The 27,402-nt window shown below is 40.4% G+C and overlaps 1 protein-coding gene across 1 annotated transcript in view; it reads right to left on the bottom strand.

The window, feature by feature from the left end:
• RHOBTB3 (Rho-related BTB domain containing 3) overlaps positions 1-27,402 on the bottom strand; it is a 54,713-nt gene that overhangs the window by 19,606 nt on the left and 7,705 nt on the right. Inside the window, exons 4-8 of the mRNA XM_014543937.1 lie at positions 21,159-21,313; positions 17,632-17,743; positions 14,719-15,084; positions 6,638-6,750; positions 3,713-3,833 (exon numbers count right to left, since the gene is read on the bottom strand). Coding sequence (XP_014399423.1) covers positions 3,713-3,833; positions 6,638-6,750; positions 14,719-15,084; positions 17,632-17,743; positions 21,159-21,313 — 867 coding nt within the window. The remainder of the gene's footprint in view (positions 1-3,712; positions 3,834-6,637; positions 6,751-14,718; positions 15,085-17,631; positions 17,744-21,158; positions 21,314-27,402) is intronic.

Genomic DNA, 27,402 nt, shown 5'->3' with positions numbered 1-27,402 from the left:
AAGGTGGCACTGAGCAGACTGTCCAACCTTGGGGAGAAGGCAAGGGAGGGGTGGGGTTAGAGATCAACCAAAGGACTTGTATGCATGCATATTAGCATGACCAATGGACACAGACACTGGGGTGGTGGGGGCTTGCCCTCAGGGGTGGGAGTGGTGGGGAGGTAAATGGGGTAAAAAAAGGAGACATGTAATACATTAAACAACAAAAGTTGGATTTTGAAAAAAAGAAAAAAATGATTGGCCAAAAATACCAAGTGGATAGTAGATGGGGAAGGAATTTGATAAGTAATCTTGGAATTTTAACAGAAAATTTCCATTGATAATGTGTACAAAATCACCAACAAACGGCTCAATATCTTAAAGCATTTTCAAGCTTGGAATTTAGTTTAGAAAACCATTATACCTCCAGTTAAGGAAAGATCAACTTCTCTTTCGCACCTTTTCAAACTACTGTTTTGATGTTATAAACTGTTCTGTTGTGAAACTGTAATATAAGTACCTCAGTATAGCCACATTTCTAAACATTGTATATAAATTATATAAATATATAAACACTGCACAAAACTTGCTGAGCAAACATAATGCAGTGTTTATATACTAAACAACAGATTAGAGCTAAAGAATTACTCAGGGAGGAAAAAAGACATCAATTTTCTAGTTAAGAGATAAATATGTTCTTTGAAAATGTCAAGGCCAAAAGTGTCTTTCCTGTAGTAACTAACTGCTGTTACAGTTTTAATAAAGTTTTTTTTAAGGAAAAGAGTTTTAAGAGTGAAACAAAATCTAAAAGCCCAAGTTTTCTAATAATTTAGCATAGATTATCAAAGGTCTTTGTTTTTATTATATACTAAAATAAAATGCCTCATTTGTAATACTTCTTCATATTACTTGCCAAGTTTTAAAAACAAAACTTTTAGAGATGTTTCTGTTTTATTCTGAAAATAGTAAACTTGCCTACTCCAAGGGAGATTTAGAATATGTACTACTTAAGTAAACAGGGACAGAATGTAAAAGTATTTTTCATGAGACACAGCTTCCAATGTCAAAGGAATGTCTTATCTTTCCATGTCATGTCTAAATGTTTACCAAGACTAGTTTTAGAACTGCCAGGGTGGCTTCTTTAAAAATTATTTCATGGAAAAAGATACAAACCCACACAACACATTGGGGGTGGTAGTATTTATTTTTATTACTATCTATTGCAGGGATAGTAAATAGGTTTTATATCCCATGTCATCTCCAGCCAGTTGTTGATGATGGCTTAGAAGAGTGGTTCTCAACCTGTGGGTCGCGACCCCTTTGGGGGTCGAACGACCCTTTCACAGGGGTCGCCTAAGACCATCGGAAAACACATATATAATTACATATTGTTTTTGTGATTAATCACCATGCTTTAATTATGTTCAATTTGTAACAATGAAATTGGGGTCACCACAGCATGAGGAACTGTATTAAAGGGTCGCGGCAAGGTGGCGAACCACTGGCTTAGAACATTTTAAAAGAAGGATTTGCTGAGGCCCTGGCTTCAGTAAGAAACAGCACAACAATCCATCAGAGTTGGCTGCCAGTGCAGGGGGAGGGAAGGGGTCCAGCAGGCAGGCCTCTATCTACACCTTTATACACACCGTCTCAATCCCTGTGACCACGCTGCCAGGTGGAAATTGGTATCCCCATTTTATAGGCGAGGAGACAAAGGATCAGGAATGTAAAGTAACACAGCCAAACCTATTATACAGTAAATACGCACCCAAGCAATATCCAAGCCAGGTCTTCTAGTCCCTGCCACGACCACTTCATCAAGCTCACACTATAAAGGACCTTTTTAGAATCTATATGTTTTACCTTCTTCCCTTTGCAAATGAGAAGACTTAAGGCCAGACGTGTTGAGTGACTTGTCCAAGGACACACACACACCAGATGGAATGCAAAGCCAAGGCCGGAGCTAGGGCTCCAGCACGAGGCCTCGGCCAGACGTGTTGAGTGACTTGTCCAAGGACACACACACCGGATGGAATGCAAAGCCAAGGCCGGAGCTAGGGCTCCAACCTCCTCTGGGAGACAGCACTGCTGCCCTCCACCCCTGCACGCTCCCTGCCACAGTCTTCAGAAGGGAGGCTTGCCTCTTCTCCAGATGACGTCAGAGAAACTGCCGCGCACCCTGCGCCCACCCATCCCTGCCTCTCTCTGCTCCCGACTCCCTGGGGGGCCTGGGCTTTGGAGCTGGAGAGGCTGGAAGGAGCCCCACAGCTGCTGCTGGGCACCAGCACAGGCACACACACAGCCAGCCCTTCCGGACACAGGCTCGGACAGGTGGCCTAGCAGGTGCCTGCGGAAGAGTCCAGAGGTGGAATCATGGAAGAAAAGCAAGAAAGTATGAGGAGAAAGGATTCTCCGTGTCACTGCCTATTCGTTCTCTTTTAAAATAACATATTTTCATGAGTTTCATATTCCTTTTGAAAACCTTTTCAGTAGTTACACTGACATAATGTTTGGTGTCAACGCCTCCTGTGCAAATATTAAGCAGGTGTTAATGACTCTTGTGTAAAGAAGCAAATCTGGTCTCCTGTTCGCTTTCTTTTTCCCCCGAAATCATTTTTCATGTATTTCAAGGTGACTCTCATTGTCCCATTTTCAGCGTCCCACGCTCACATTGCAGACAGTGCCAGCGGTAGCTTCTCAGGAGGCACTTGGGAAAATTTCCAACTCACTGTTAGTCTTGGTAGGTGGCCAAACTGAAAAGTGAAACGGATCTTTCCGGGGAACATTTTTAAAAAGTAAATGACTGTTGGCTTCCACACATTTCTACCATAAAACAGAATTATATCTTCCTCTTAGTAATAGCCCACCTGACATTCTACTTATTTCATTTAAAAACAACTCTTTCTAGCCTTGCATAATTGAAGGTATCTGACAATTCATTTTTAAGATTATGCTCTTAATCTACTAAAGTGACAAAATTACCCAAGTGAATAATCAATAATGGGCTTTGAAACAGCTCATCATAATTAAAATTAAGTAGCATTACTTTCCTACAGAGATAAAAAGCAGCTCTCAGTTCTGGTGATAATTCTCAGAGTCCTTTTCTACAGACGCCTGATGTAAGCCAGGCATGACCCTCAACCCATGGCTGTTCCTTTTGCTCAAAAAAAAAAACTAAGAGAGCTGAATATGAGAAACTAGAACTAATATAATTTTAAGAGGGCTGGTTTCAGATGATTAAAAAACCAGGATCTTAAAGAAATACACAAACAAAAATATTTTATTTCATATTAAAGATCACCTTGCTGGTCCCTAAAAGTTAATGAAACATATGGTAAAGGGGGAAAAAAAACCTAAGAGAAATATAAATTTCTTTTCTTATTTTAATAAAATCCTTCATTACCCTAGAATATTTTGTTGAAATTCAGGCAGTGTTTATATCCTGCAATAGAGAAAAGTCATTCCTATACCCTAAATATTCAAAGCTGAAACAGAAAGATAAGAAAACAGGGAATAAAAATGAACAATCAACTTTGTAAAAACCATTTCTTTTCTTATTTTAATAAAATCCTTCATTACCCTAGAATATTTTGTTGAAATTCAGGCAGTGTTAATATATATCCTGCAATAGAGAAAAGTCATTCCTATACTCTAAATATTCAAAGCTGAAACAGAAAGGTAAGAAAACAGGGAATAAAAATGAATAATCAACTTTGTAAAAACTGAAGCATACCTTGTATTTCAAAGACAACATCAGCAAGCATTGGTTTATTAAGGAAAAACTTGAGGGAAGTGTTATAAAACCATAGAGGTTTTCTGGCTTGATAGGTTTTGCAATTCCTTAGGCAATTAATCTGTAAGGAAAAACAAAAATATAAGAGTAAATATTATACCAAAAGCTTTGATAACATATATGGGCTAATTAGAGAATTTGGAAAATGGTGCTAAGTGTTTAAATGATTACCTATGGCCTCTTTCATCATAGCTTTAACTGTATCTTCTACCTGCCAGAGAGCAACACTGCACTAGGCAGCATTCACAGCAACGAAATGAACTGGCTAAGTGAAAACTCAACTCTATGGCTGGGGAGCTGTGGGGTCCTGAGTCCCTGGGGGTCTGTTACCTGGGAAACAGACAACAACAATCCAACCTCACATGACTTCCTAGAAAAACATGTTTACATATATAACCTGCTCATCTGTTCACTAATTAAGAAAGTACATACACAAAATTCAATTTGTGATTAAGAAAAAAATACCCGACCTAACCGGTTTGGCTCGGTGGATAGAGCGTCGGCCTGGGGACAGAGGGGCCCCGGGTTCGATTCCGGTCAAGGGCATGTACGTTGGTTGCAGGCACATCCCCAGTGGGGGGGTGTGCAGGAGGCAGCTGATCGATGTTTCTCTCTCATTGATGTTTCTAACTCTCTATCCCGCTCCCTTTCTCTCTGTAAAAAAAATCAGTAACATATATATTTTAAAAAAAGAAAAGAAAAAAAAGTACCCATTTTCAATAAAATATATATTTAAAAAAAAAGAAAAGAAAAAAATACCCATTCTCCCCGCCCCCCCAATCATACCATGTTCTATTCTAGATCACTATGAAAATACCCAAGAGTGAAGAATTGGTTCATCGACAATTTTATAATTCGAAGTATCATGCCCACCCACAGCAGGGACTGCTGAAACCTGTAACAGGTGGCTGGGATCTCCAATCTAGGGCCCCAGGACTTCTCCGGGACTGCACTATCTGTCCTCCCGCACCCTCACTCCAGCCCCCGCCTCCAGGAACAGTGCCCACCTGGCCTAGTGGTCCCCAGCCTTCCTCGGCTCGCAACTCGGGCTTTTGGTGCTTTGTTTATCCTTTCTGCCATCTTCCCTCACCCTCCACCCATTTCCTCTGATGACTCTCACAACCTCACTCTGGCCTCTGCTTGCCTAGCTGGGGAATACAGAAAGATTTATCATTAAGAAAATCATCGGGCGTATAATTTTAGTATTAAGAATAAATGTCACCGGCCTCCCACTCCGGATTAACCTACTACAGTGAGACTGTAAAAAAATTGGTGAGGAGGAGAAAAACATTATCCTTCCTCACAAGGAAAAAGAAAACACTCCAGAATGTTATCTGGGAGCAAGACAGGAAAGCAAACAGGACCATACCAATGCTGGTCCCACAGAGAGCGTGCTCATTCTGTACACAATGCACCTTCACACACACTGAAGGGGCCAATGGAGAGCCTTCAGGTGAGTGTCACACATGAAAGAGAGCAACAGTGAGAGCATCACAGAATTGGGGAGCTAGCAGGCCCCCCAGAAACCACCCGCTTACCTCTCATTTTATAGACAGCCCTGAGAAGACTTGCACAAAGCCACAGAGATCATTTGTGGCAGCACAATTTAAATGTACCTTTCCTGATTCCCAACCCCTGTGTCATTCTCAAAGAACACCTCTTCTTTCCTCCCAGGCCAATGGCTTTCCTGATTCCCAACCCCTGTGTCATTCTCAAAGAATGAGAGACCCTTACCCCTGGAAAGCACAGGAAGAAAGCACAGAACACCTCTTCTTTCCTCCCAGGCCAATGAGGGGATTTAGTTCAAAATCACAGACTCATAGAGCCTCAGCCTTCTTTTCCCCAACAAGAATTCATTTTATTCTTAGTACTCAAAGGAATGACTGTGCTCAGACACAAACCCAAGGAAGGCTTGGCTTAGAACCAACGACAACACTTCTGTCCTAACCCCTCAGATATAAAGGGTATGAGTTTGTATACCATGAAGATCCCTTTGCCACCTAGGCCTTGAATGAGAGGGCAGAAGTTTGGATGTACATTTTCAAGGGTCCATAAACTAGATAACCTAGAAAACTTTTGAAAAGTGAATGCAGGTTTATGTGCACATTTCTACGAAAGCATTAAAAACATATCCTTGGGTGAGGATTAAAAAATGTTAATAACTTAGATTGTAGAACTGACAAAGTCATCTGTATAAAAAATTAAAGAAATAATAACGGTTCTTACATTTAATATAAACCTATATTCTGCTAGGCATTGCACATAACTTACCTTTTTATCTACTGTAGCCAATTTGTTTATCACAGAATCTGAAATAAGAATACACCGGCTAAATTGTGTAACGCAGTTGTTCTAAAATATAACAAATTTACTTTTAATGCCTTGCAGACTCTGCACAGTCTGGATGACTAGAGGCTGAACGTGCACAGCAGCTGGCCGTACAGAAAGTCTGCATTTTTATAACCTTTGAATCTAACTTATACTTTTGAACCTGTATTAGATGAAAAATAAACCTTTAACTGTTCACTTGCTCAAAGAGCTTTCTCAGAACTCTTGAGAAAGGCCCACACAGAAACGGCCTTGTTCCTGAACATTCCGGAGCATCGGGGGAATGTTTCAGAGGATGGAATCCACAAGTCAGCATTTTCAAGAAATGACTTGCACATATTTTAATTCTTACATGAATTAAAATGTGAGACGGTGAGAAATAATATGTTTACATTTAAAATACTTAAAAGGCAAAAATATACTTAAGGAAAACATTCGTAAATTATTAGTCTTTTCATGACTCAGTATCATGTTCATTATAGTATATCACTTACAATTCAGAGAAAGTAAAAATAAACTTACAAAAAACGAACTTACCTTTCCCGGTGTTTTTAAAATGCATTTAACTTTCTCAATTACATTTGAAACATCCCCAGAATCCTTCAACTTCTTCCTGATATCTTCTTCCAATTCTTCCCATTGGAAAGCACCTGTAACAAATAAACATGCATACTGACTTTTTCTGTTAAAGCGGGAAGAAAAATAAATATCTTATTAGGTATCAATTCCCTCTTTTTTAGTATTCTAATTTTCCTTTACCAAATATATATCCTCGTAGTTACACCAAAACATTGAAACAACTCTCACATTTTAAAAAACATCAGTTTGCCTTCCCTTAGTTATTCAAAACCTAGTCTTCCTCCTCGGAGAGCTGCCACGTTTCTGTAGTCGGTGGTCAGCTGGCGATAGCAGCAATGGCCAGAAGATGAGTTACCATCACAAGTGGTCCAACACCCAAATTATTTTTTTAAAATATATTTTATTGATTTTTTACAGAGAGGAAGGGAGAGGGATAGAGAGTTAGAAACATCGATGAGAGAGAAGCAATCAGCTGCCGCCTCCTGCACACCCCCCACTGGGGATGTGGATAGAGAGTTAGAAACATCGATGAGAGAGAAACATCGATCAGCTGCCTCCTGCACACCCCCTACTGGGGATGTGCCTACAACCAAGGTACATGCCCTTGACCAGAATCGAACCTGGGACCTTTCAGTCTGCAGGCCGACGCTCTATCCAGTGAGCCAAACCGGCTAGGGCAAAACCCAAATTATTTACTTGCCCTGGGCAAGGAGGCAGGCCTGGTCTTTCCTAAGGTTGAATAACTCATAGGATCATGGAGAGCAGTGACTATCACCAGGCAGAGGAACGGGCAGAATGCACTCAGGTCTCATGCATGTCAGGGTCACATTAAGATATGTTCCACAGCCACCTCTACAGACCAACCAGAAGAGGGAGAGCTAGATAAATTTCTGAGGAGCCACAGGACCATGGCATTGGAGCAAAATCACCCCACCTGGTCCCTCACTCCTCTGTCCTCAGTTCTCTTCTAAGTTCTCTCTTCCTGGACTCATTTCCATTCTTTCTCACACTCTGTCAGCCCTTGCACCTCAATGTTTTGAGAAATTCCTACTGTATGGTCAGCGTAAGTTCATCTTGTCCCCAGGCACTCTTCTCACTTGGCCTAGAGCAGCCTCCCTGATCCCTAGTGGCCTTTCCCATCCGATCTGTCCCATGATTCAATGCTGATGTTTCAATTCTGACCATATATTCTGGGAGATTATCCTCATCCACTCCATGGTTTATAGGAAGTCCTACCTCCTAAAAATGGAATTTAAAAAGAAGTGGTGTGGGAGTTGGCATAATTGGGGGACCCAGTTTCTAGTTCTATCTCTGCCATTAATTATTGGTGTGGCTTCGGGGTCCTATTCTATATGCTCTCAATCTATCTCTTCCGACGGTTCCCTTTATGTATCCAGAACTTTGCCAGGTGCCTTCATAGATATTGGGGACCGTGGAGGGCACATGGTGTATAGAACCATGAGGTCAGGCAATTGCAGCCAGTGTGTCCCAACGAGATCCAAAGCTAATCTGAAGAGCCAGATTGAGAGTCCAGCCGCTCTCGGGCCTCGGACAGCAGAGCCCTGCAGCACTTGGTACTCTAGCATATCTTTAAACTTCTCCTCCCCTGACCTTTATGATGACTACAGTGTACCTTGGTGGGATGGGGCAGGGGAAGTGTAGCCCTGATTTGAGGTGTGTGCTGTTTCTGTGGTGAAAATACTCTCACCAACGCCATATTCCAGCTACCAATGTGACACCTAGAACACAGAATTATGAATAAACACAATCGGTTCTCACAAGCCGGTGCCAGCTGGCCAGCACACCATGCTACTTCCTGCCTTAAATTGCTATTTTTCTGACTTCACTGTTAGCTCCCCTTCCACCGCAAATTCCCAAAGGTGTGCAGTCCAGAACCAATCTATAGTTTTTGTTTTCCTCTTCCTGCACTAATGATTTTTAACTTCAAGGTCACACATACTCTTTTCACAATCTGATAAATTCTTTGCATTGTCTCCAGAAATTGCACATGCACAGATAGACATTCAAGTCTATATAAAATGTCAGAAGTAGAAGAAGCCAAGGGATGCCAGCCCAATAAAATTTATTCTATGCCAGTGATTCTCAAGTCTTTCTATGCATTACATTTACAAACCCCTGGTCAGTTTTGCTCAGTGGTTAGAGTGTCAGCATGGCCCGAAGGCTCCCAGGTTTGATTCCTGGTCAAGGGCACGTATCTCGGTTGCAGGTTCCCCAGTTCCTAGTAGGGGCGCATGTGGGAGGCAACCAATCATGTGTCTTTTATAAAATAGATCATTTATAAAATACTATTGTAGAAGGTCTCAGCCTCAGACCAACTGAATTAAAATTTCTGGTGCTGGGTCCCAGACATTGATTTTAAAAGCTTCCCCATTTAATCTAATGTGTACTTCCCTTAGACATTTCACCCATTATCAAAACCCAGGGTTAGTGGTATGCAGCAAAGAGTAAGTGCAGAAACTTGTGATTGTTTATACTCATGCTATTAAAGGAGAGCACAGACATTGTCTCTTAAAAGTAAAATTATATTAACTGAAGAACACCTACACAATATCTCTAGTCAGAAGAGCATGTGAAAGAAAGCAATTGTCAAATCTAAATAGATGGGATCAGTGGCAGGTAAGTCCCCAGAGGCCACGGGTCTGTTTAAGAACAGACACAGAAAGATCCAATAACCTACACCAGAACGAAGACCAGTTCATAAGGGCACTCTTTTAATAATTAGAAATGCTAACTAATCATCTTTGACACTTTAAGGTCCTAATAAAGCAATAATCTTTAGACTGGGATTTGTTTTTTTGTTGTTGTTGGTTTTTTTTACTTTGGTAAAACTATTTAACATGAACTCTCTCCCCTTCCCAGAATTTTAAGTGTTCAATACAACCTTGTTAACAATGGACATGATGTTGTATGCACAGATCTCTAGAACTTACTTGTCTTGCATAACTGGCTGGAATTTTCTTTACTTAACTTCTCAGAGCATTTATTTACTTTACTTAGACTCGTAGAGAGCACGGTATTACCTGTGTGTCTGAAGCTGCGTTTTTATGCAGTGCAGAAAAGAGCGTGCCACAGAATAATTCCAAGCGCTGAAGAATACTATGCAAACTGAAGAGGAAAATGTGCTTCCACACATTCATTTACCCTGACGGCATCTCAATAAGTGATGTGAAATTCTTAGGGCCAACTGTGGCAGGAAGAGTTCAAAGCTAAATTCTTGAGGCTCTTACAAATATTTCAATTCATAGCATCTGAGATGGAGTGACTCAGGAATTTGCAAGCATAAAGACTGTATCGCAGGGTACAGTCAGACTGTAAGAATGTTACAGTTGTATGCCGTTTAAGGATTGCTCCATGAAGACCAGGAAACTGCTGCCCTCACTGTTCAGATCACTCCTTTTTTAGTGTTAGTAAGTACTTACACGTCATGCAGTGTTAGCTGTTGCCCAATGGAAAATTAACATCTACAGAACACACATACTTTACCGCATCTACTCAGAAATTTGAATAGAAAAATAAACTGAAACCTCATAGGTGTAATGTGTTAACCCGACTACTACACAGGCCCTTCCTAAATATAGAACTCAATTGTTCTATAAACAACATTTTGAATTCCTAAAGATAAAAAAGCGGGGTTATTTTTTTAAAATTAAGACAGTTTTTGTAATTTGGTTCATTAAAAATAAAGCTAGGAGGGAGATTTTATATGGGTTTTCAGCCACGTTTGCTCAGGGCAAATATTCCTGAGTGTGCCACGCCATGGACTTCTACCTCTGCTTTGCCAACCCAGCTAACATGAGTACAGACAGCTCCTACTAACATAACTGTGGGTAGGCTTCCGTGAGGAAACCATTACATAACTGGGTCTTAGAACCTGTGCTCTGTTCAAAAATTTTTAAATGTTTAACACACAAGAAAAAAAAAAAAAAGAAAAAAAAACCTACAGCTCACAAACCTGGCCTCCTTACCGAAGTCTCTCGAAAAAAAAAAGTAGGTTTAAATTTTTTGTTTGATTTGATAGAAAAATATAGTAAGATAAAACAGTAACCAAGTCAAAACAAAACATTAATAAATGTCTAGGCATCTGATAGTGGGAATGTGGTTGATTTTTTTTCTCAGTAAATTTTCTTCATTTTTAAAAAATTGTCTTTACTATGGAAATACAGCCTTAATATCTGTTAAAACACAACTCAGATAACATAACTTTTGCTTGAGTCTGAGGTTACACTTTGTAAATAATTAGAGAATAAGGCACAGGTACCTTCTGAAGCATCAGGGTCTCCCTACAGCCCCAGGTCAATGGCCTGTGGCCCCGCTCAGACCTGACACCACCTCTTGCTGGGCCGTGACGTACAGGAGAGATCAGAGCAGAAATGCAACAGCTCAGTGTCAGACTAAGAAGCCAGGGCGCTGAACTGGTCAAGGGCCTGCAGACCAGCAAGCTGTCCTGGCCCATGGCCCGAGGCCCTCTCCTCGCTATTCCCAGGCTCACTTAGTTTCCACCCAACCGCTAAGCATCCACTCACCCCAGCTTCAGGAAGGGACTACACCAGGGCACTGAGGGCCCCACCTCCAAAGAGTTCTGCATCAGTCAGCCTTGCAGCCGACCCCGTTTTGATTTTGGCACTAAAAGGGAGAACTGGGCTCCTCTCCCGGGTCTCTGGGGTGAATTCTCTGTCCTTATCCCCTGGTTCTGGCTGGTACCCAGTTCTTCCAAGAGGTGCTGCAACCGCTGTGGTCAGTCACCACCTGGGAGACTTGGGAATGCAGACTCTCGCGCCCACCCTGGGTCTACTGAGTCACAACCTGAACATTATCAAGATCTTGTTTGCACTTTAAGGTTTGAAAAGCACTGGCCCAGATGATGGACAAACCGCAACCCCAACCCCCCCGTTGTCAGAATGTTGGCCTTCTAGAGGTGGATCGCGAGTGCGGGGGCCTTGGGATTGGACTCCTGTCTTGTCTGTTCTATTCACTCCTCCCTCCATCACCAGAGATGAGTTTTCTAAAGCCCAGTCTGATCATGCTTAAAACTCCAGAACTGCTTGTAAGAACGGCAAACACCAGCCTGACCAGCCTCATTCCCTTCCAGCCATCACCTCCCACTCTGGCTCCAGCCACGGGGAACTGCCCGTGGTTCCTGGAAAACGGCAGTTACCAAAGATTACATTTTCACTAATGCAAATCTCCCAATATGTAATTTCTTTCAAACAGCATTAGGGTGAACATGTGAAAAACCGGTAATAGATCATTGACTCTGGGGAAGGAACTGGGGGATGAGGAGTACTTTTCTTTTTCCTTTCTCCCCTCATCCCACCCCTTTCCTATCTGCATGTATTAATTTTGCAATTTAAAAAAAGCCTCTCCCTAGGAGAAGACAAGCAGGTCTGCCACTGGAGAGACAGCTAGCAATCTTACTGCTACAATATTACAGGATATAACTGACCTCAAAGTGTTCATGTGCCTTCAAAAGTATGCAGTGTGTGGGAAACTTGCTGAATAATTCATAATTACAACAGTAACATCATTGAAAGGGGCAGTCAACACTTCCTTCATAGTTTTCTAAATATATTATTAAAGTAATTTTTTTTAACATGTAAACATTTTGTTCTTATACAGTTAGTCTTAAATTATGCATTGTGAGATTCTAGGTTTAAACATAAAAATCTGTAGAACTAAATGAAGTCTTTAGTCTGGTTTAATCATATGATTCCCCGCTACTGGAGCCTACTCATTAGTTTCACCAACACTAGCAGAGAACCTGCCACCATGAGAGAACCTGCTAAAGGCACCATGCTAGTGTGCCCTGTCGGAGTGACTATTTATGCCTTTTCCAAGTCAATATTCACTGAACAATGGATTTAACACCTACCGCAACATTCTACTCCAATACATATATATTTTTAACCCACTAAAATCTGCATGCTGCAAGTACTTTTCACAACCATTTATTTATTTATTCATTCATTCATTCATTCATTTATTTTTGTTAATCTTCACCTGAGGATATTTTTTTCCATTGCTTTTTCAGAGAGAGTGAGAGGTAGGGAGAGAGGAAGAGAAGGAGAGAGGGGAGGGAGAGAAGAGGGAGGGAGAGAGAAAGGGAGAGGGAAAGAGAGAGAGAAACACTGATGTGAGAGAGACACATCAACTGGTTGCTTCCTGCACACACACCCCCCGACTAGGGGCAGGGCGCAAACCCGCAACCCAGGAACGTGCCCTTGACCAGGAATCATACCTGAAACCCTTCGGTACCCAGACTGATGCTCTAACTACTGATCTATACAGGCCAGGACCATAACCATTAATTTTTAATTGAAAATTATATAACTACTAGAGGCCCGGTGCACGAAATTTGTGCGGGAGGAGGGGTCCACTCAACCCAGCCTGCACCCTCTCCATTCCGGGACCCCTTGGGGGATGTCTGACTGCCGGTTTAGGCCTGATCGGGCCTAAATTGGCAGTCAGACATCCCTCTCACAATACGGGACCACTGGCTCCTAACTGCCCACCTGCCCGCCTGCCTGATTGCACCTAACTGCCCCCCCTGCTGGCCTGGTCACCCCCAACTGTCCCCCCTGCGGGCCTGCTCGCCCCACATAGCCTGCTGCTCGGTCGTTTGGTCGCCCCTCAGCAATCCCCCCTGCTGGCCTGGTCGCCTCACACAGCCTGCTGTACAGTTGTTTGGTCGTCCCTTACTAACCCCCCTGCCGGCCTACTCACCCCACGCAGCCTGTTCGGTCGTCCGTTTGGTTGCAATGGTCGCTTAGGCTTTTATATATATAGATAGCCACAATGAAAAAAGTAAAATCTTATTTTTAGCATCAATTATTTCAACTGAAGGCTACTCAAAACTTTCTTACCTATAGGAAACGATCCTTCTCTATTTGCAAACCTTTATAAACTTCTTATCTGTCCCCAATTCTGATGTCTAAAAATGGACTATAAATGTTTCTCCAGACACATTTGAGAGAAGGAGTGACCTTAACCTAATATTTCATCAGCATATGATTCTAACTGGGGAAAAAAATTAAAGAAGAAAGAAGTCCTCAGAATACATATATTTAGATGCTTTAAAAGTCATTTTACATTCGTTCTTTTCCATTCCCATATGGGACACTTAGATGTGAGACCTTCAATTCAGTTGCTAAAATGACTGTGGCAAAACTTCTATTCTTTAAAATATAATTGCTACTGGGTTTTTAAAAGGATAAGGAGAAAAATAATGAATAAGCTGAGTCCTAAAAGAGTAAGAGCACAGTAAGAAAAAAAAAGTCTAAAATAGTCATAGCCAGCCGTAACCGGTTTGGCTCAGTGGATAGAGCCTCGGCCTGCGGACTGAAAGGTCCCAGGTTCGATTCCGGTCAAGGGCATGTACCTTGGTTGCGGGCACATCCCCAGTGTGGGGTGTGCAGGAGGCAGCTGGTCGATGTTTCTCTCTCATCAATGTTTCTGACTCTCTATCCCTCTCCCTTCCTCTCTGTAAAAAAATCAAGAAAATATATTTTTAAAATAAATAAATAAAAAATAAGATAGTCATAGCCAAAGTTGATCAGATCTCAGTTTAAACTACCTGATAGTGTTATTTCCAGTTCCTAAACAGAATGCAATGACGCTGCTAATTTCTCTCCTCACTCCCTTCCCAAATCTAAGTGTCAAACAGAAAGGGGAACATATGGCTAGGTTTTAAAATGCAGACACTTATTTTGATAAACACCTGGACAATTTTATTTCTTTAAAGTTAAACTGGACAATAACTTCTTGTACTTTCACACGAGGTATTTCTTGCTTAGTATGAAAAGAGATTATTTTTTATACAAGAGGATGTAAAACCAGGCCAAATAAACCAGTAAGGAAGATGGAAAGCCTGAAACAATTCATGTGCATAAAGCCAATACTATTTCATGTATAATCTCCACTCCAGGTGACAGGAAGACGATAAAATGTGAAAACTCTTGAGGACCACTGGCATACTTCATTTCAATAGCCTGAGAACGTACCAGAACCACTGGACAAGATACCTGAATAAATGAAGCGCAGAATGTCCGACAAACACGAACAGAAGAGGGCGTCTTTAACGATGACTCGGAGTGGTGGGTTGCCTGGAGAATCCTGGCTAGCACCTGGACACACAGCCTCCCGGTTGATAGCAAAGAGATCCTGGGCCGTGCGGATGATACTGGAATCCTGGATGTCAGCAGGACTCTTCACATTGAAAAGCAGCATGAACACGTGGCTCACGGCGCAGAGGACGATCTTGTGGGCCTCCACCACCTCCTTTAGGTCTGGGTTGTAAAACACCACGTCCACACACTGGCAGCAGAACAGCAGGTTGTGCAAGTCGGAGTTATAATGCGACGCTTCGGCCTTCAAGACGGGCATTTTTTCTGTTTCAAGACAGAAAATGAAACTAGTAAACTACTCTCTAGGTCTACAGACCAATCATTTTAGATTTACAACAAAACATCTTTTTAAATATTATTTGGCTGAATCATGCAAAATTGCCAATATTGGCCATTTTTGACCTACAATAATGGCAATTTTATATAGTTTAACCTAATTAAAAACATAAAACTAATTATCGAAGGACTGTAAAATTTCGTAACACAGACACAGAAATGCTGTACTTTTACAGTGCAAACAAAAAACCTATTAATGCCATAAGGAGCAATAAAATAACATTTCTCATTATCTTTGTGCCCCCAAATAAAACACTGCTCCAAATACTGAATTTTAGTATGTTGATAGTCATCATTCTTTACTGTCACCTGCCAAAAATTCAAACACATTATTAAATAAGTCTCGAAAATGACATGGGAAGTCATTTTCCTCCTAGGACTAGAAATGTGGAAATAAATCATTAAAACTGCAACTTCTCAAAGCCAGGGCTCAGTTTCTTGGGCTTCATTGTTTAAAACCACCTTGATCATTTTGTGTTGATCCTAAAATTAGTATACTGTTCCTCCCAGTAAAGCAATATGCTTCCCTAGAATCAACTTTTCCCCCTCAGCACATCTGAGTGTTGGCTAGGCTCCCTAATTTCCAAAAGAGGAAACAACTTTCCATTCCCTGGTTTGATCACTAACAAAAATAGATTAGCCTTAAATCGATTCAAATATCCACACAGAGTCTGCACCCTAGGCTCTCATCATTGGCCTAATTGTAAAACTCTGCTAACTTTTATCCAAAGCTGAGCTGAGAGAAGTGTTATCTGTGAAAGGTTGCCTGGAGGATTTGCAATCACCTGAGTCAGTGAAATTCAAACTTCTTTGGCAATGAAAATGTTTTATGCTAAAGCAAAACTCTATAAAATGAACAAACTCTATAAAATAACATGAAATGGCTTTGCTTTCTCTGAGGAATTTGTGTGCTTTTTCTTCTTGTTTAAAAAGGACTAAGAAATTATCTATCTGCATTATTTATTTGGCTACCCCCCCACCCATCTTCTCATCCAGAAGTACCCAAGGCAGTGGTTCTCAACCTTGGCTGCACATTAGAATCACCTGGGAATCTTTTTAAAATCCTGATTTCTGGGCCTCATCCTCCGGAAATTCTGTTTCTTTGTTATGGGGTGGGGCCACAACATTAGTAACAAAGTAACAGAATTTCCGGAGGATGAGGCCCAGAAATCAGGATTTTAAAAAGATTCCCAGGTGATTCTAATGTGCAGCCAAGGTTGAGAACCAGTGATCTAAGGCCTCAGTGTTTGCTAAATAATAGACCATGTCTCTCCTTTCCCTGTACAATAGAAAGTTCAAAGCCAAGTATATATCATTTATGGCAGCAATCTCAAACCGGTGTGCCCCAAGCACTTTTAAAACATGTAATACGTGACTATTTAGTCAGGCACTGACCTCTTTTTCCTTAGATTGTCAAAAAAAAATGACAGCAGCTAACACAACAACAGCTCAAAATTACACCTATTTTATTTTTGTTAGATCAGCAAAAAATATATTTTTGGTGTGTCGCAGAATTTTAGTAATTAGTTTCTGTGTGCCAGGAGATGAAAAAGTTTGAAAATATCTGATTTATGGTGTAAGTATCTCTATATTTGTTTTTTAAACCTGGAATTGACTTCCCATACTAATTTACATTTTCCTGATTTTAAATTTACATTCATTCATTCAAAAAATACTTATCAAGTACTTACTTTTTATACAATAATATCCTACTACATCTATCACAAAATTATGCAAAAAATTCTGATAACAGTTGATGTAATTTTACTAATTTTTTAACTTTATTTTCTTTCAACCTTTATTGTGAACATTTTCAAACATTTAAAAAGTTGAAGTATATAATGAGCACACATATACCCTTCCCTTAAATTCCGCAATTATTATTTTGTCATTTTTTGCCTTATCTCTAGATACACACACTCTCACACTGCTGACCCATTTAAAAGTTGAAATCATCAGGATATTTTGGGTTTAAATACTTTCACATTTATCTCCTAAGAATAATGACATTCCTCTATTAACCACAACGGCATTATCATATGTAAGAAAATTAATGATAATTCCATTATTATCTAATTTCCAGTCCATATTAAAATTTTGCCCAACTGTACCATGAACATCTTTTAGATGTTTTTATTGAGCCAGTAGCTAATCAAGGTTCATGCATTGTATTTGGTTGTATATTTCTCATTAGACTACAACCTAGAACCACAACACACACTATGTTTAAGAATCTGTAAGTTCAAGTTTTAAGACAGTAGTCCTCAAAATATGGTCCAAGTAACACCTGCTTCCAAATCACCTGGGAATCTTATTTAAAAGGCAGATTATAGGCTTCATCCCAGCTTTACTAAATCACAATGCCAGGTAAGTCCTAAACATAGTGAAACAAATTGAGAACAATTGCTGTAAGACCTGTGAAATGATCTATAATAATTATCAACAGAATATCTGGACATTGGCTAATAAATGCACCTGGTTGTTCAAGCTGAGGTGGTCTAATTCCATGAAACGAGTTGCTCATTTTCCTTTTCTTCATTTTTTCACTTGTCTTCTGATTTAAGGCTTGAATCATAAAATACTCCAACTAAAACATGAATCAAATTTTAATTAAAGCTCCAATAAAACTATGTATGTGACATGATTATTTGTACCCAAATCACATTTGCCAAATGTTTTACAAGTCCAGACCATACACATGTGAGCTTTAGCAAACACTTTCAAACATTATTTTTTAAAATGTATCAGGTAAAACATATTATGCCTTGTCTAAACATAAATAAGCTATCCATTCAAGAAGGAACTGTTTATTCTCTTGAATAATCAAGGAAGCCTAGCAATATAACTGTGTGTGTCAATAACCATCTCTCTGGTAACCATGGCAATTAACATTAGAGATAGTCAAGGCAGGAAGAGATATGCTATGTATTTCACGTATGCTCATATTAGCTAGGGAAGTTCACGTGCTCTTTTTCCTGAATAAATTACTTAGAAATACATCCTTTATTTTATAAATTTAAAATCTTAACCACATGTACTTACACAGCTCCAGGCCTATGCTTTACATTGTGAGGTCTGGGGCAAAAGTACAAATGCAGGTCTCTGTACCACATACCTAAAATTTAAACTATAGAAATCAAGGAAACGGACTGTTATGTAAAAATACTGTATCCTCCTGCTTTGACAAATATGTCACCATAAAAGCCTGGAAGGCCAGGTTCAGCTTTGAATTCTGAGTCCTCAGAGTTTCACGCAGCACAGGGAGAGTTGGGCCCTAACTCCTGGGCCCCAAGATCACCCCTTCTTTTCTCAGCCCCTGCTCCATCCCATGCCTCGGGGAGGTTTATGCACACAAGCTACACACCAGAGCTCCATCCACTCTCCCTTCCCCAATCCTCTTACACAATACCCCCTCGGCCACCTCTCAGGTCCAGGGGTGCACACACCAGCACTGAAGTCCACCTGGAGGAGGACGGACCCAGGAAAGAGTCCTGAGCAGGCCTGGGACACAGACTCGGGCCAGCGACCCAGAGAATTCTGGGGTCCTGGGTTTTGGAGCATGGTCAATACAACCCTCTGCTCTGTGTTGATGAAAATGTTCTGAAATATCTGTGCTAATCAGTACAGTAGCCACACGTAGCTATTATAAAATGTGCACCTGAAATGAGACAAGTGCACTCAAGGAACTGAACATTTTAAATTAATTTAAATATAATTAGCCACATGTGGCTAGTGTGGCTACCATATTAGATTTTTTTTTTTTTTAGTTTTATTCATTTCAAACGGGCCGGATCCGGCCCGCGGGCCGTAGTTTGCCCACGGCTGGGCTAATGGCTACCATATTAGATGCTGTGGGTCTGGAAGGGGCTACCAGCTCTAGAGGGCACATCCCTTTGGCTCCAGCATCTCGTGCCCTGTGGGGAGGGTGCACTGGAGGAGGGCTAAGGGGGCTCTCTAAAGCTCAAGGGCACAGGCCTGCCTTGCCCTGATCTGAGGTAATCCTGCACAGCTCTTCACCCCTGACTCAAACACAGGGTTTCAAATGCTCCTTTCACTCTGACATTATCACCTCCATCCATATTCTTACAAATATCTTCATTTCTTACACTCAAGATCTCAGCTGTACTTTACTTCTCCAGAGTCTGAGAAGAGACCACTCTGATCTTATCTCCATATTCCCATTGAGTTAAGGAAAAAACGAGTTAAGGAAACATTGAGTTAAGGAAAAAAGAAACTGCCATGTTTTTCTTCCAACCTTGGCCACATCTTCAAAGCTCTTTATACCTCCAGCCCTAGCTGTAACACTAGTATTAGGAGCCAACAGGGGAAAGAAGAGAAAGTGAAAGTTGGGAGGTGGGAAGAGAGAGTTTCAGGTTCAGGAACTTGAATGGGGAACAGGAAACCTGAGTTCCTCCCCAGACCCTTGTCCCCACCAAGAGAACCAGCCCCTCTTCCCCAACAAATGAAATGAAATTATCTTTCCCCCCCAACTCCATAGGTATTTCAGGAAAATGTAAGGGTATTAAACCAAATTAATATTTTTTTTAAGCCACTATCATATCTGCTTGACAGGAAAATTAGGTTTCACCCCTCCCAGTCTTTCTACACATTGCTTATCAATATAATTAAATAAGATGAAAATTTCTCAGTCATTGATATCAATATTGTGAGTATATCTCCCATAGCGGTTTATTATTAATGTTTCTTATATTACTGGATGAATAATAGCCATTATATTTGGTAGAAATCAGAACCATTTATATCTGGTCCTGATTTTAGCTTTGGTTCTTATCTGGAGTTTAGTGACTCCAGAACAAATGAAATTTCTAGTTACCTGTGGAAACCTCAATGTCTCAACATAAATCTACATAATGAATATTCTGACCTATTGGAAAGGGTACTTGATGAGGAGCTAGGGAACTGAGGGTAAAGTCCAAAGTGCTACTGCTTAATGCAGGATTTACTTGGTGTAAACCTCTTATCAAGGTTGACTACATTTGTCTATTCAAAGAAGCCACTTCCTAGAGCAGTGATGGCGAACCTTTTGAGCTCGGCGTGTCAGCATTTTGAAAAACCCTAACTTAACTCTGGTGCCGTGTCACATATAGAAACTTTTTGATATTTGCAACCATAGTAAAACAAAGACTTATATTTTTTATATTTATTTTATATATTTAAATGCCATTTAACAAAGAAAAATCAACCAAAAAAATGAGTTCACGTGTCACCTCTGACACGCGTGTCATAGGTTCGCCATCACTGGTTGGAAAGGTTAATTCTCAAGTCAGTGAATACTTAAATGACACAACTCCACAGCACTCCCCGGGGATCCTGCAGCCCTAGTCGGTAGGGTAGGCGCTGTGTGCTAGAAGCTGGCCTCTGACGTGCCTGCAGAGCCAATCAATGTCACTGCCACTGAGCAACTAACCCTGGCTCCCCACACATCCAGCGAGAAGCTGCTCTGTAAGTAGTTCCTCAGTTTTGAGCTCCACCAAGATCAGAAGTGCCTGGAGTCTTGCTGAAACATATCGAGAAGCTGCTCTGTAAGTAGTTCCTCAGTTTTGAGCACCAAGATCAGAAGTGCATGGAGTCTTGCTGAAACATACACACAGAGAAAGGTAACTATTCTTTTCAAGTAGACAAATGAAGGAGAACTTTCCAGGCCCACCGGTTCAGGGTGCCAGGCTGGTTGAGCTATTTAAAGATGACTATTAAAGCTGACATCATGGGTTTGTGTAAGTAAACACACTTTAATCAAGTGGCACCCAACGGAAAATTCCAAAACATCACACATAGACAATAAGAGATGTTTCATTCGGAGAGAAAAATAAAATTATAATTGTATTCTGACAAAACCTTTTTTTCTACTTACATTCGTATTATTTCTCAAGGTTAAAACTAATCATGCCTTTAAAACTAAAGTTCAAATTGAGGTTCTGGAAAATAGCTAAAGAAACACCCGACGAATGCCGTTCATTTGTGTAACAGGAATTTCCACTCACCACTCCTCCAAAATACTTCCCGATGTAGAAGTCATCCAGGCTGTGCAGCTCCAGGTAGGTGGCCCCTAGCTCTTTAGCAAGTTGGATCCCTTCAGTCGTACTGACACAGCTGCCTCTGTCTGAGGTGCACAGTGGGCATGTGCAAGGTAATTCTTCTGAGAAAAGGAATGTGAGCAACAAAGAGCTTTGAGTTTAAATGGGGTAAAAATGTACAGACGATCTGAACATTAAACAACAAATTAAACGCTCATACCAGCTCAAGGGCATTTAGTACATCCATGATCCACTAAGATTCTGAATAAAAAGTGTCAATGAAAAGTCCCTAAAATAAACAAGCTTTAACTGCAAGAAGAACAAATAGTGTTTTAGAAAATAGAAGAATTTAAAAATAGGTTTATGGATATTACCAAGTATTACAGTAACTGTACTGTGAGTCAGTAATGGCTGGCCTACTTCCTTTTACGCAACCTTGACATCCTAAGTATCAATACAAATTTAACAACTTGGTTGCCCATAGAAACCATGAAAAACAGTGGGTTCTCTCTTTTCGTATTACATTTTAAATATATTCACCAAGTTTGAATAGACCTTATACTTTTATTTTAATAGAATCCTCAATTTGACCTGAATCTTCAAGGCTGTTAAACTGCCCCCTCTTTGTAGATTTCATATAAAGTGTATTCTTATTCATCAAGGCATTTCAATTATTAGATTCTAAAGCAGAGACCAAATTCAATCACTCTACCTTTTTCTTCAAGGTTGAAAAAAAATAAAAAAAACTGACGGAATAAAAAGTATTTACGCAAAATGTGCACTGTCCCGAGGTTCATGTTTGTAACATGTACAAATCTATGACTGGGAAGGTGCCAAATTAACCTACTATTAAGTACACTCCTTAATAAAGCTAAAAATGCATGTTCAACTCCGTATTTGTCAGCTGGCTTCATTTTGTTTCATGCCAAAACATGAGATATGTCACTGTTCAAAGGCAGCCAAGTCAAAAGAGGGTAAATCTATTTCTAGAAATGCATGCTGCTGTAGGTTGGCTTCCCTGGGAAGCCGACTTTGAGATGGAAATTGCTGTGCAGGTGGTTTGCTGGGGGGTGATCTTGGGAACAACTCTTCTTAGGAGTGAAGGAAGTAGGATTGGGCAGAGGAAAATTTCAAACTGCAATACAGTTGCAACGGAGACCTCAGCTGATCCTACAGGGTGTTCTGGAGCTTAACTGGACCTTAGAATGGTTCCCCTTTGGGGAAAGGCAGCTGGACCTTTGTATCCCTAAATCCACCAGCACTCAGAGGAGGACCACGGCGTGCAGGAGCCATAACCTTGGGAAAGCAGCCTCCATAGGCAGAGGGCAATGCCTGGAAAGGGACTCAGCTATGTGGCATCAGCAGCCAATGAGCCCAGTAACAGGGGGAGTAAGAACAGTGGCCTTGACAGGGCATTTGGGAAACTCCCCACAGCCAACACAGCAAATTTTCTACCAAGGAGCTGCATATTGACAGAGCACACACGTGTATATATAGGGTGTATTCTAAGGATATTCAGTGCACGTGCATACTATGTATGTAACTATGCGTGTGTGCACACATGACAGATAATTTTAGCTTCACTGAAAGCATTTTAGAGCTCAGAGACCATGTACATACTCACATCCTCATTTTATAGAGAAGGAAACTGAGGTTCATAGAGGTTAAGTGACTTGTCCAAGTCTCCTTGTGGTAGAAATGGAGAAACAATAAAAAAGTGTTACTTGCTCCATCTGATAAATAAAGGGACATCAAAAAATAAGCTGAAAATTTAGTTTGAATAAAGAATTATAGATTCCAAACTTATGGTGATTTTACAGTTAAACTTGGATTCTCTAAATTATGGCATAAGTTCTACTCTGAGTTTCTGCATTTACTTTTTCCAAGATCATTTTAGGTTTGAAGTAGATAAAGTTTTCACACAGAATTTAGCCTACTTTGAAAAACATTGGTATTTCACATTCTTTACAAATCGTTCATAAACAGCGCCTTTAATTTTCTGAAAACAGAAGGTTTTTTATGTCTACAAAGCTCTTCTTATGTTGATGGAATGGGGTGGGCAGGCATTAAACTTTATTTCTACACAAAAATAAAGCAAAGTCAGTAGTTTTTCAAGTGAAAATTAAGTGAACATAATTTAAAATACTTTTTAACAAATAATCTGATTTGAAGGAAAATATAACTAATTTCAGGTTTAATCCAGCTCAGTAGGGTTTCCCAGTGTGAGTAGCCATACATATCTTAGTGACACTAAAAAGCTCCTCCTTATATCTAACTAGAGGCCCAATGCACGAAATTCGTGCAAGGGGCTTGGCCCTTGCAGCCCTGGCTTCATCTGGAAGATCTTCCAGAAGGTTGTTCTGCTGTTCAGCCATCCGGTCTAATTAGCATATTATGCTTTTATTATTATAGATTCTTATATAGCCTCTTTGCTCACACACACAGAAGGAAAAATGTCTAGGCATTATGTGTTGGGTAGGAGAATCAACAAAACATTTATGGATTAAATAAGCCTTCATTGAGCATTTCATCAGAAACAATCGGAGGACCCAAAATAATTTTAAACTGTGGAGCCTTCTTCAGGAGCTTACTCCTACGAGCCTACCTCAGGGTCAAAGGGACTTTGTGAATAGAGTGCTATGCTTCCAGTCAACATTGTAGTTTTTTTCTTCTATGTTATCTTTTTAGTTATCACTAAATGTCCATTATTTTAAAGCAAACACAATGTAACTCTGGAATTCAAATGAATGGCATCTCTTTCAAAGAGGTGGCTTTGTGAATCTTTAGGGTGATTCTTACAATGTTGCCAATGCTTGAAACTTCCAGAAACCCTTGTAATGCCCTGACCAGTATGGCTCAGTTGGTTGAGTGTCGTCCCACACACCGAGAGGTCACTGGTCGGATACCCAGTCAGGGCACATGCCCGGTTTGCAATCTCAATCCCTAGTAGGGGGCATACAGGATGCAGCCAATCTATGTTTCCCTCACATCAATTTTTTTTCTCTCTCCCTCTCCCTTCCTCTTGCTAAAATCAATAAAAACACATTTAAAAAAATCCTTGTAAGAATTCTAGTACATGGCAATGTACTAGGCTATATCAGAGCTTCAAAAAGAAGATAGGATGCCAATTTTCAGGAGCTGAAGGCTATGAATACACCCTAGGCATGTTTGGAAGATCTTTTTCCTACTTTAAAGACTAATTCAATATTTAGTAAAAGCCAAAAATGTATTCAGAGCCAAGAACAATGAAGAAGATATACACAGTCAAGCTTGTCAAAACATGTGTAACAAAGGAAAAAGATGAGATTGACTGTATTTGCTAAACTAATTCTAAAAAGAGACCAAGAGAGGAGTTACCAGGAGTTTCATGTATTACAAGGGATTGGCAGGGGGAGGGGAGACAATAAATGTCCTTGAATAGACAAATTTAGCTTTGTACACCTATCTTGTATCCTTTAATTACTTTGTGATCAAATTTTATATGGTAAGTTAATTTCATTTTGTCAGTGAAATTTATTTTTTTCACTCATGTATTATCGTTCATAAAAAGATTCAAGCATTCCTAAGCAAATACGTAGTAAGCACCTACCACATCAAATACTAGGGATATAAGGACACACAGATAAAAGAAATTCATAATCAACTGAGCCAATATAGACATGACTGCAAACAATTATAATGTAAGTACCAAAATAAAGGTAAACAAATTCACCATGGAAATTGAATTAAATGAACTCTGCCTGGGGGATTATGGAAGGCTGCATAGAAGAGGCACTGATTTAAAAGATAAACATGAATTTTCTATGCAGGTAGGATGGGGGTGTTCAGAGGAGCACTCCAATCAGAGGATGTGGCATTCACAGAGGCCTGGACGTGAGAGAAAAAATAGAACACATTCACTTCCAGTTTCAAGATGACAAGCTAAGCCCACACTGCAATCTCTTCTCCCTGCTGAATCACCAAATGATAAAATAAAGAGAAGGAGCGGGTAAGAAGAACGAGGGAGAAAGGAAGAAGGGAAGAAAGGGAGGGATGGGGGAGGAAGGAAGGGAGGGAAGAAGGGAGATATGTATATACAGCAACATAAAAAGCAGAGGAGAGATTCTCGCCCAGAAACTGGAGTGCATGAGAGGCCAAAGGCTGATGGCACAGGACCCAAGGGGAAAGCTGAAGCTTGGAGTACTGGTGGGTCATGAAGTTCTGCACTGTGTCAACATCAAGAACGCTCCCTGCTCAATGACTGGGGAGGGAGGGAGTCCCAAGGGCGACCCAGTGGAGATCAGCCCAGTATCCTAGTGAAAGCCGCTAGGCCTGCAGATCCTGTGTGTACTTCCACTCCCACACCTACCCCAGAGAGCAGATGGGCAGAGGAGGAGAAAGGCATCAACAGGGAATTTAAACTGCAAATGCAGGCAAATTAAGAACTATCAAACATTTGAGAAGCATCCATACCATGAAATAAAATCTCATCAAATGGAAAGACTTATAAAATGCCCCCCACTCAAAACCAAACTTAATAGAGCAATCAAGACAGAATCTTAAAATAAGTATAATCAATTGAGAAAGGTTTTTGTTGTTGTTTTTTTTAAGTAGTTATATCCTTAGAACAGGAATAAGAAATTATGAAAGAGAACCAATTAGAGATCTTGGATATGAAAAGTTGTTGAAATTTTTAAAAAAGCAAAACAGCAGAATAGACCCAGAAGAACTAATTTGTGAGTTGGGGAAGAAAATAAAAAAAGACCAAGAATTCTCCCATAATGTGACAGGGAGAAATAAGGGATAGGGAATAAAAAAGATAAGGGAAATGGAGGCAAGATCCAGAAGTTTCAACATCGGTCTCCTAAGAGTCCCAGAAGGAAAGAATAGAGAAAATGAAGGGAAGGTGATATCTGAAGAAGTGAGGAAGCTGGGCCTTCCCAGGCCTAAGAAAGACATTAAGTTCTTCACATAGTTCAATGTGATGGGCATATGACACAGAGGATACACCTATCTTGTATTTTAGGCACAACTTTACAATAGAAAATTATGGAAATAAGATTAAAATATCAGATTAGAATAAGGGTATCAATGATTTAAAATATATATGCCTAGAAGCCCTGACACCTAAAGTAATGAACACCCCAGAGCCCAGATCTTGGTTTCTAAATATCATTACTCATTATCAGGAACCAGGGCTCCTTGAAGAAAGAACTGATTCCAGGCCTGGTGCAGGCAACGTGTAAGGTGAGCCTGGGACATCTTGTGCCAGAAAATAAGGAAGAACTCAAAAATTAATTAGAGCTAGCTTGAAGAGGCTCAGGAATGTTCCTGCCACCCACTGTGCTGATTTATTTGATGCCATGACACAAAAATGCCAAGCTAAAAGGCGAACACAACACAAACTATAGTGCCCAGCACCACTGTGGACAGTGAAGAAATATACTGGAAGAAAAAATGACTATCAATTTCTTCTCTCTATAGAAAACATTAAAAAGTGGTTATCATATAAAGAGGTGATCAAAGACTATGTAGCCCCCAAAATATAAGAAAAGTTAAAGAAGTGTCAAGCTGTTAAATAATAGAAATATTGTTTAAATATTTTGTGGTTTTTGACCGCTGTTTAAGATTTGCAATCTGCTGTTGCTTTTCTCTTTCATAAATATTCACACTTGTGTACATATATGTATCTGTGATTTTGTAGTTGTTTTTCTTTTTCCTTACAAAGAACCTCTAAAATTGTGTAAGTTTCAGGTCCTACAAAATCTGGAACTGCCCCTTTAGGAGATCAAAAAGAAGGCTGCTATGACAGAAAATTAAATGACTACGATCTGAAATCCAGTGAATATGGAGAACATGAGTTTGAGAACCGTTTAAAATGTAAAATCTAGAGCTCCTCAGTCAACTGGATATAGGGGATGGGAGAGAAAGCGGGATTGGATGATTCTAGTTTGGATGAATGTATAGATTTGAAATTATTCACCGAGACAGGGAATTCAGTAGAGTGAGGAAGATGTCTGGAGCTATGGGTCATGAGGGAGGCTGGAGCCAGAGAAAGAGGTTGGGTAATCATCAGTGTTGATACAGGACAAGCTGGGGCAAGGGATGAGTGGGTTCCTGGTCGGAGTAAAGAGCAAGAAAAGGTGAAGTCAACGGATGGAACTCTGGGCAGCAGCTACAGGATGTGTTGCTGTGTGTGTGTGTGCGAGGGGGGGGGGGGGCGGGGGGGGGG

This window comes from Myotis brandtii, unplaced genomic scaffold, assembly GCF_000412655.1.
Source record: "Myotis brandtii unplaced genomic scaffold, ASM41265v1 scaffold344, whole genome shotgun sequence".
In the NCBI taxonomy this organism is placed as follows: Eukaryota; Metazoa; Chordata; class Mammalia; order Chiroptera; family Vespertilionidae; genus Myotis; species Myotis brandtii.
The sequence above is the reverse complement of the archived record's forward strand: the minus strand, read 5'-3'. Positions and strand labels throughout refer to the sequence as shown.